The 10569-nt window shown below is 40.7% G+C and overlaps 1 protein-coding gene across 1 annotated transcript; it reads left to right on the top strand.

Annotated features, from left to right (window-relative positions):
* Window positions 1-741: 741 nt before the first annotated feature.
* On the top strand, window positions 742-7528 carry LOC133461065 (histone H3-like centromeric protein A). The gene is made up of 2 exons (XM_061741825.1): window positions 742-751; window positions 6945-7528. The coding sequence occupies exon 2, from the start codon at window positions 6965-6967 to the stop codon at window positions 7406-7408; it is 444 nt and encodes a 147-aa protein (XP_061597809.1). The 5' UTR covers window positions 742-751; window positions 6945-6964; the 3' UTR covers window positions 7409-7528.
* Window positions 7529-10569: the final 3041 nt, after the last annotated feature.

Raw genomic sequence — 10569 nt, 5'->3', positions numbered from 1 at the left:
GCGTGTGTGTGCATGTGTGTATACAATGCATGCATTTTTGCACATTCACATTCTTCTCTGGGGTGGTTTGTCGGTGCAGCATCTCTCACGTCTCCCGTCCTCCTCTAGATGTGCAGGGCTGCCTCGTTAATGTTTAATGCTCTCTCAGGAAGCAGACACGCTTAGCGAAGCTTGCAGCAACACCCACACACACACACACACACACACTCTCCCTCTGCATCCCCCTAGCGACGCCATCCTCATTACCAGCCTGAGGTTTGACCTTTCACCCCTCGACCAGATGGCTGATGTTTTCATTCTGGAGGGAGAAGAAATGGACCTGGAGTGGATCCACATTGGATCACAAAAGAGGAGGATGAGGAGGGTGTTTGTCCATCACCAGGGGGATCACATGGACGTATTGCTGAATCAACGCTGCAGGTTTATATTCGTCGGGAGGAAGTCGAGGAAGCACGGAGCCGAACATAGAAGTCATGGGAGAAAGTGGCCAAGCAGTGGAGAACATGTTCTACAGTTTACAAGAACTGAAAGAAGACTAATAGTCTCCTCTCTTTAAATCGAATCCTGACCTGGATTTGGAGCAGATTACCATGTTTGCTTGCCTACTTCCTCCTCCTGCCCGGGTGCTCTGCTGACTCCAGCAGCGGTGACAGAGTCCAGATCAGGCTGCAGGCCTTTCCCACTTTACACATCAAACGGCTCCACAAATCACACGGAGCGGCCGGGGGGCAACACCCGCTCAGGGCTGAGAGTAAGCAGGCCGCCGCGCCTCAGAGCTGGCATTGTTTAAACCAGTTTGGTTCAGTGTGCATGCATGTGTGTGTGTGTGTTGAATGAGAGACAGAGTTGGAGACAATGAGTGAAGGCAGGCCTGTGTACGTGCCTGAGCGCATGTACCAGCCGAGCTACCGGTATGACGATGGCACCCTCAGGTGGTGGCGGGTTCGTGACGGGGGTATCAGTGACGGGGGTATCCGATGGAGGTATTCGACAAGGGGTCCGGGTAAACGTATGTTCAAGTTAATTTGTAAAACTCTTACAAAACAATCGTCTTACACAAGACACACTGCAAAAACTCAAAATCTTAAAAAGAATATTTGTCTTATTTCTAGTTAAAATGTCTCATTTTTAGTCAAAAAATCTCATTACACTTAAAACAAGACTCATCACTGGAAAAAACAACAATTTTCACCTGTTTCAAGTAGATTTTCACTTAAAATAAGTAGAAAAATCTGCCAGTGGAACAAGATTTTTTTGCTTGTAATAAGAAGATAAATCTTGTCCCACTGGCAGATTTTTCTACTTATTTCAAGTGAAAATTTACTTGAAACAGGTGAAAATTGTGAAATAACAAGTTATTTTTCTGGTAATGACTCTTGTGTGTAATGAGATTTTTTGACTTAAAATGAGACATTTTAACTTTTAACTGCTAAATGTGAAATGTGTGTAATGTATTCACTATTGCAATATATGTAAATGTCTAAGATCGTGTTAGTAAGATTGATGTGTCAGGTTGTTCTCCTGTTCCTTCTATCTTAAATAGAAGCAAAATAACAAGAACAGAAACTTTTTGCACGCTATATTTGTATTTGTTCTAACTTGTTGTTTAACTTGTCTTTCTTTTATATTTTTAGCCGGGGGACTGCCAATGGAAACTAGCTCTGTAGCTAAAATTGGGTGCATTTGCATTTTTAATTCTAAATGTATATGAATGTACACTGTCCCTTCCCAAATAAACTGAATTGAATTGAATTGAATTTTAACTAAAAATAAGACAAATATTCCTGGTAAGATTTTGAGTTTTTGCAGTGCATAAAGGATCTTCCTCAGGAATGAGGATGAAGAGTCAGAGAAGAAGTAATCTAAGAAACGAGAGAATCGTCTGAATAAAACGTCCCAAACTCACTGAAATCAAGGCAACAGTCGTCCTTGTTTTAACTTTGGTTGAAGGATTTGATAACAGGCAAGTTTTTTCTATATCTTTTGCACTTTTATCTGAAATATCACACTTGAAAACCTTACAGTCGTTGCTGTTATCTGCTCTTTTAGTGAGTGCGGTGGTTTCAATAGTCTGTTCTAAATTTACTCAACAACATGAAGACAAATCAACATCTTCATGAAGAAAAAAGACCTCTGATCAGTTAAATCAGATCAGAGCGGAAAAAACTCAGCGTTGAGTTAAAAAACGTCCTTCATGAGACGGGTCTTATAGAAACGCTGCGTCTGCGTTCCTGAGACTAAAAAGACTGAAACCACCCCGGCTCTCGAGCTGAGGAACCACCAGGGACTCCTTATCAGAGGATCAGATGTTGGAAATGTGCTTAAAGCCAGACCGCATTTAGCCTTAAATATAAACAGACGCTGTTTTCGGAGGGGAGATAAGCCCGAGGTAAAGCGTTCTCATTTCCTTGAACCTAAATCCTCAGTGCTGAATTCATCTCATTCACGGGAGGACGAGAGAAATGTTGTAGCGATGTCAACGAACGACGAGGTGAACTTCAACTTCAGGCCTTGCTGACCCCTCGAGACAATCCAACGCTGAAAAATGCAGCAGTCAGGTCCGGGGGGGACCAGGACGGTGCGGCGTCCAGAGGTGTCGAGTAACAAAGTACAAATACTTCGTTACCTTACTTAAAGGAGCTTGAGGCAGGATTGTGGCAGGATTTATGAAAAAAATCCGTATACATTTTAAGTTTTCTAGTAATAATGTCAGATGAAGCGTTCCAAACCCAAAAGAATGAGCCCTCTAGTGTATCTCTCTGTTGCCTTGAACAGGCTGTGTGCTGCAAAATGTGCTGCAATTCGGTCCCGAATTTCCCGCGCTGTCCTGCGGATGTGACGTCACATGACGCTGCATGCACGTTCTCCCCGTTCTCCCGTGCCGGCTTCGCTGTTGGCTGCAGTACCCCCAACGGCCGCCGTGGTGAAGGGTGGCGCTAGAGAGTCTCATTTCTTAAAAGGAGCCTCATGCTCCTTTAAGTAGAAATTTTGGTTATCTATACTTCACTGGAGTAATTACTTTTCAGACGACTTTTTACTTTTACTCCTTACATTTTCACGCAATTATCTGTACTTTTTACTCCTTACATTTTAAAAACAGCCTCGTTACTCTATTTCATTTCGGCCTTAAATAAAAACTATCCAGTTAAATTGCTCCATCCGGATAGAGTGAATTTGGTTGTGGTTGTTTCAGATGTTCTTGTCCAGTTTTGTTCTTACATCCGTTCCCTCAGATTCCTGCAACTAAACTTGGATGTACATTCCAATAAAGGTTAGGATAAATGATAACATGCCTCTGAAGTTTGACTTTTTGCACCATTACAATACTTATAGGCAACTAGTCATCATATCTCCTGCTCTCTGAAACACATGTTAATGCTCAATAGTACACATATATGGTTCTTTAATATATTTGCATTATACTAAGATGCATTCATTTTCAATGGCTTTTGTCCTTAATGGCTTTTTTCCCCCTTACATTACTTTTACTTTTATACTTTAAGTAGTTTTGAAACCAGTACTTTTATACTTGAGTAAAAAACTTGAGTTGATACTTCAACTTGTACAGGAGTATTTTTTTTTTTTACCTTGTCTGCACACATATTATTGATTGATACCATGACGGTAGAACAGGAGTATTTTTAAACTCTAGTTTCTATACTTCTACCTGAGTAATGAATTTGACACCTCTGGCGGCGTCCACCGTACGCATGGAGGAAAACGCTCAGGAGAGCCGCTTCGGCCTCCACTTGCTGTCCCTTCTCCCTATCCCACGCACATATACTCTAAGTAGTATGCAGTAAACTCCAAGAGGAAAAGAAAAGGATCATTTCCCCTTGTAAAACTTGCACACAGCACCTGCGTTTCATTTTGCCCCCCCTCCCACCCGTGACACGGCTAGTCCGCAGACTCTGGTGGAGGTTCATGACTCAGTTTGATCCAGAGCCTCAGATCTGCTTATGTTGAAGTACAACCATGAATGTCTCTTTAACATGACCCAAATCCCGTGATTCCTCTGTGTTTGATTGTGTGCACATGCGTCCTGCTTCCTCTTTAATCAGCGCGGGGGGGGAGCAGGGGAGTGCAGATGGTGGAATCAGGGCCTTTTGTGCCGGTCTGCCTGGCTCAGACCTGGCACTGGTGCCGTCCAAATAACCAGCTCCGGATGTTTCCCAGTCCCTGCGCAGGGGATGGATTACCGCAGGCATCCCTTCATCTCGCTGTAATCATCTACTCTCAGATTACCACCTCAATTCACATTTATTTAACGGGATTAAAGACGCCCACCAGTGATATGAGTCCCGGGTATAGAGTGACTGTCTGCCGTGACTTTTAATACACAAACATCTATTATGGCAAAAGGAGAGCGGCCTTCAGGAAGCAATGATTCACCAAGACCTTTTTCTTTTTTGCAACCTTTCTTCATACTTTACTCTCTTCCCTTTATTTCCTTTTCTCTGTCATTATGTCCCCAACCTGTTTTTCTTATTTTTTGTTATCCTTCCCTACATTATTTATTGGTTTTTTTGTTTTTTTTTACTAAATTGTCTTTTTTTTGCTGCTTCTTTATTGCAGTAATTATTCACCCTCTTCTTCATCTACTCTTCCCTCAAAACAAACGAGGAGTGAAGATAGTCATCATAAAGAATTTTATTTAGAAAGTATATTTAGAAAGTTATCCAATCACTGTGTCAGAATATCTAGTTTTAATTGCTCAAATTCCTTAATATAAATAAATGAAACACAAAATCTATATTTCATATTCAGTTATAATCAATTATAATTAATTATATATATATGTGTATACATATGTGTATACATATGTGTATATATATATATATATATATATATATATATATATATATATATATATATATATATATATATATATATATATATATATATATATAATTCTGTAATTGTGTAAATTTAATTTATTTAATTTGTCTGTTTTTGTTAATTGTCAAAAGTTCAAGAACCGACTTTCTTCCAGACAGGGAAACAGTTTAATATGTGCACGTATGTGGCCAAGTCTGACTGCCTTATAAGTCAAACATGATTAAACACATTTCACTTGAAGGTGGAGGAACATGAAAGTGCTGCGTCAGCACTGACGTGCCCCCGGCTGACCAGCTTCCACGGGGGGTTTTACGGGTGTGTGCTGCCCCCTGTTGGCCGTATATGGAATTACACGAATCCCAATAGAGGGTTTTCACCGACGTCACGAAATGGGCGGTACCGCGACCCGGCAGCCATAGCGGCGGGATTATTTGTAGGCAGAGTGGAGGCTGTGGAGGGCTGGAGGTTGAACAACAACAACAAAGCGGCTAACATGTAAAATTTGACCATGTCAAAACCACGGAAAACCTCGGCAAAACGTGGGGAAGATACCAGATACCGGGAAGGACTTGGTCCTCCAGAAAGGGCGAGGTATAAAGAGAAATTAAACCTTTTAGGTGGCCATGATCCGTACGAGCTGGAGCAAACAACGTGGACCACGGATGACCCGACTATTCTGCCAACGATTAAATATCCTGACATCGTGAATTACCTCATTTTTTTTTACCAAATGGACCCCCATTTGTACACTGGCAGAGTAGGGTGCTAGAAATTTAGTTTGAGAAACTCTGTTGTAAGGCTATGAAATGAATAAATCATGGCGAGCAATAACGCTAAATATACAGTAGATTATTATATTTATTTTTCACTTACCTGACAATAAATGTGAAGAACAAACACGAATGTTGTCAAGATTCTTGCCCGTGAAGTTCTGTTTCAGTGCAGCAAGCCACAGACGTCTCCTTTCTTCTGATAAGTTTCGGCAAGTATCTCCCTGATTTGTGATAACTTTTGGAAGTCTGTAAAACTCCAGGTGTTTTTCTCGGTCAGACCGATTTGTACAACCGTACACACGGCAATAATTGACCATTTTCCACGCGGATTGTGATTACGGTTTATGAAGGAGCAGAAATGTGCAGTCTCTCATACGCTCTGGCTTTGTTTTGGTCTGGGGGGGTGGGGGGTATATCTCCGTAATGGCGACTCGCGTTTTGTGACGTCACGTGAAAGCCCTGTATAGAAAGCGAGATGCCGCCCACAATGACAACACATGGTTTAAAAATCTAACTCTAAACTGCTGCATGATAAAAAATGTATATGATGTGCACCCAATTAAGAGTCTATTTTTCTTGTGCATACATTTTAAAAAGTCAGAAAAGCACTTTTACTCGTCTAACCCATATAGGGTTGCCAGTTGCCACCTTTCAGAAATAGAAATAAGGGATGCCCCGATTTCAGCAGTGCAGGCGCCAAAAAAAAGGGACATCTCCAAAACTTCTCTACTGCATAGAAATGTATTTATTTTATATTAAAAAAAATGCTTTGATTTAAAATTTAAAGTGCTCTAATAGCATTGAACTTGCATGACTGTACAGACAGCCAAGCTAGCAACTGAAATCAATGTTTATTTATTTCATAAAATATTCAAATTTTTACATAAACTGTGAGCCATAATCACCAAAATTATAACAAATAAAGGCTTGAAATATCTTACTTTGAATGTAGTGGGAAATAATATATTTGTTTCACCTTTAGTTGAATTTACTACGGATGAAGTTTTGCAATATATTCAAATTTTCCAAACTTCACCTGTATATTATGACATCAATAAATAAGAGCATAATATATGTCCGCATTGGTTCAATACGGAACGCAACTTTTAATTCCCAATTACGTAACAATTCCGTATTTCAAGGGACGCCCTATCATCCAATCAACGATCAGCTTTGATATGGGTTACCCATATCAAAGCTGATCGTTGATTGGATGAGCCGGAGACGCAGCGTCGTTACTGTAATATACCGTAATATCAGTCTGTTGTCGTTAATTACGCTGGTCGTACTAAAGAACTGAAACGACTTTCAAATTGGTAATATCTTTCACAGCACTCTTCATCTCAGACACCATGCGTCCTGATACATCTGCCCACCATCGGAAGGGCGCGACCCCTCGCCGTCGTCCTCCAGGGCCGTCTACGTCCACTTCTACACCCAAGTCCCCTAAGAAAAGGGTTCCAGCTCCAGAGAGGCCTCTTGCATCTCCAAAAAAGAGAAGGTTCAGACCAGGAACCAGGGCCCTGATGGAGATCCGTAAATACCAGAAGAGCACTGATCTCCTGATCCACAAGAAACCCTTCTCCCGCCTGGTCCGAGAAATTTGCAAAAAACTTGCCAGGGAACAACTGCGATGGCAGGTCTATGCTCTTATGGCCCTGCAAGAGGCTGCAGAGGCCTTCATGGTTTTGCTGTTTTCAGACGCCAACCTGTGTGCCATCCATGCCAAACGGGTCACCCTCTTTCCACGGGACATTCAACTGGCCAGAAGAATCCGGGGAGTGGATAACTTGTGAAAACCGTTCCTGAAGGACAAGGACTCGTTACACCTTCCCTGATCCTCAGTGCAGTATAGTAATATGGTGTTGGCCTCAAAGGTTGTCGTTACTGCCTTACGTGTTTATTGTAGAACACATCGTTGACCCTGAACAGTTTGATCTTAATATAATGTCACCAATAAAGATGACAGCGAAGTTGGAAAACAGCCGTTCTGCTTTTATTCCGTGAAACAGTTTGTGAATGAACATATTATTAAAGCTAAAGGCTTGAAGATATTCATCATCATTTACCATCTTTACCTCATTCAAGGTTTTAAGAAGATTAAACCACGCATTTTTTGCACATTACTGTTCTGAGCTGCCATAGCTAAAAGTATTTTACACTAAACTAGTAGAATAATGTTTAATTAGGTTTTTGAAAAAATAGTTAAAGTAGACCAACAGTCAGCCACTGAGGTTTGACTGACGTTGTTACATTAAAATCTGATTTAAATTGTGTGTAACTGCAGAAACAGCCACTTTAATTATTATTATTGTTTTGTTTCTAAATCATGTAGGCCTATCTTTGTTAAATGTGCATGTTTTCTGTCCTGCAGACTCAGCAGACCGTGCACGCACTCTGGAAAATGACTTGTTTTCCAACTGGATGAGACATGGTTCGCATTTTTTAAGTTGACACAAATATAAGTGATGGCAGTCTTGCCTGAGATATAACTAAGCTCTGCAAATATACAAACTGTCGTCTATTTCGATAAGCGCAAGCAGTAAAAATGTCGTTAACACTGTAAACTATGAGGTTTATCTCGGTGAAGGGTTGGTGCAGTGTCGTGTTTTGACCACTAGTGGGCGCCATACGCGCGACAGCCGAAGTTAAAAGCATCAAAACACCTCATATGTAATTACTCTTTATTTGTTTAACCATTATTATGTCAAACCTTTTTGTCATTATTTCCTTTCCAAAAGAATGAACCTCTCGTGTTTCAGAAAAGTGTCTTGAAAAAAAAACATTTATCACCAATGCAGCGTTAAAGATAACATAGTCTTGATCAGATTTAAGCCATAGACCTATGTACAATTTCTACCAAGGGATGTGTAGACAACAACAACATTGGTCACAAATGCAACATCTGCAGTGTGTGAGTAGCGTCGGCCCACCTGAGCCGGGGTCGGCTGTGTGTCGGCTCTCAGAGCTCTAATGTTAGAAAAGCAGAAGTAGTTTGAGCTTCTGGGAGTATTTGGTGCTCAGCTGTTGCCTGCAGGAGGGAGCAGGGGAGCAGGAATGCTGTAAAACAGGAATGCAGTCATCAGAGATGTTCATCATGTCTGTTGACGATAAGCATCCATCATCAGCTGGTTCCAGTTTTGCTTTAAAGGGGGAAGAAATTCTGTTAAAAGTTATTTTGGTTTATATTGAAGTGCCTCACTGACATGAAGCAATCAGACACACAAACTATTGTATCAGCACTTCTAAAGTTACATTAAACTCATTTAGTCCTGTCAAAAGTCAAACATCGTTGTTATTTTTAGGAATACTTTAGAACACGAGTTTAACTTACATCTCCCATAATAATAATAATGATAATAATAATAGTAATAATAATAATAAACACCTCAGAAAGGCCTATTTTGGTGACCCTATACCAAGACCTTATTCTTAATTGTAGACATTATTCTTTATACTGTTCCTTTAAAATGCACAGAAATGCCCCTCTGGAGGCACAGTGGTGCTGCATTCACTTCCTCCCGAAATATGGGAACTCCAAGAGAATAATCACCTTCTGCAACAGGAATAGGCCACAGTTAAATTAGACGTTAGATGATTTAAGCACGACATGAGCTCAGTTCACCCATCCATTATATCTTCCATTTTTATTTTTGTTTTGACTCACAGTTAGATAAATACTTGGTTGTTTTTCCAAGTTTGAAAAGTGGCTTTTAGTTAACTATGATGCCTCATTTGTGGATGCTGAGCGGTTCTGTCATCTTTTTCACCACAAACATTTCAGGGCTTTTCTTTCCTCTTGCATCGATGACAAGTGTGTGCTATAGATGGCATGCTCGGTTGAATAAGTGGGCTTCTCTTTGAATAATACAGCAAAAATCACTTGTCAAAGATGCTGCCATTGAACAAAACAAACAAACAGCCAATGACATCACAACTTCCTGTAGCATTTATTCCAAGTCAGTCTCTGCAACCAAAACCTGTGAATTACCCGTAACTGCAGAGACGTCGGAGTAGAAAAGTTAAATGCCAACATAGCGCTTAGGCTTTGTTTGCAGCCACCTGAAGTATCGTCACCATTTCTTTCATAATAATCAATCGTGTGTTACCATTATTATCCAACATGGTCCAGCGGTTGCATCCCGCCCTCCAGCCATGTTTCTCCTTTAGTTTCATGTGCGGCCTATAGATGCTATTTAAAGGAGCTTGAGGCTCCTTTTAAGAAATGAGACTCTCTAGCGCCACCCTTCACCACGACGGCCGTCGGGGGTACTGCAGCCAACAGTGAAGCCGGCACGGGAGAACGGGGAGAACGCACATGCAGCGTCATGTGACGTCACATCCGCAGCCCAGCGCGGGAAATTCAGGACAGAATTGCAGCACATTTTGCAGCACACAGCCTGTTCAAGGCAAAGGAGAGTTACACTAGAGGGCTCATTCTTTTGGGTTTAAAACGCTTCATCTGACATTATTACTAGAAAACTTAAAATGTATACGGATTTTTTTCATAAATCCTGCCACAATCCGGCCTCAAGCTCCTTTTTTTTTTTTTTAACAATCTGTTTATTGTGGTTTTTCACATAAAAAAAAAATACAATGGTTCACAAGTTCAAATCAACAATTATAAAAATAACAGAGCCGTAAAACAAGACTCAACCTCTCCATCCCTCCCCCCACCCCCCCTGGCACCTTCCCTATTCAAGCTCAAGAAAAACAAAATATGAAGAGTTACTTAGCAAAAATAGAATACATAAATAATAGTATGCGCATCCTGCAAGGCCTCAAGCTCCTTTAAAACAAGTTGTAACTGGCTTGCTTTAGGAATTTGATATATTTTTACCTTAGTTTAGGTAGGTTTGGAAGTGAGAGATGTCTAAAGGATGGTTTCCAGTGATCTCACCGTGATTATGTTGAGAGTTTAATAATTATCAATAATTCAATAGCACTTTTCATAGAA

The sequence above is a fragment of the Cololabis saira genome, chromosome 15 (genome assembly GCF_033807715.1).
Source record: "Cololabis saira isolate AMF1-May2022 chromosome 15, fColSai1.1, whole genome shotgun sequence".
NCBI lineage: Eukaryota > Metazoa > Chordata > Actinopteri > Beloniformes > Belonidae > Cololabis > Cololabis saira.
Note: the sequence above shows the minus strand (reverse complement) of the source record. Positions and strands in the feature narration are given on the sequence as shown.

Bases quoted from the DNA above. Each gene is read 5' to 3' on its own strand.
- LOC133461065 (XM_061741825.1), top strand. From the start codon at position 6,965: ATGCGTCCTGATACATCTGCCCACCATCGGAAGGGCGCGACCCCTCGC.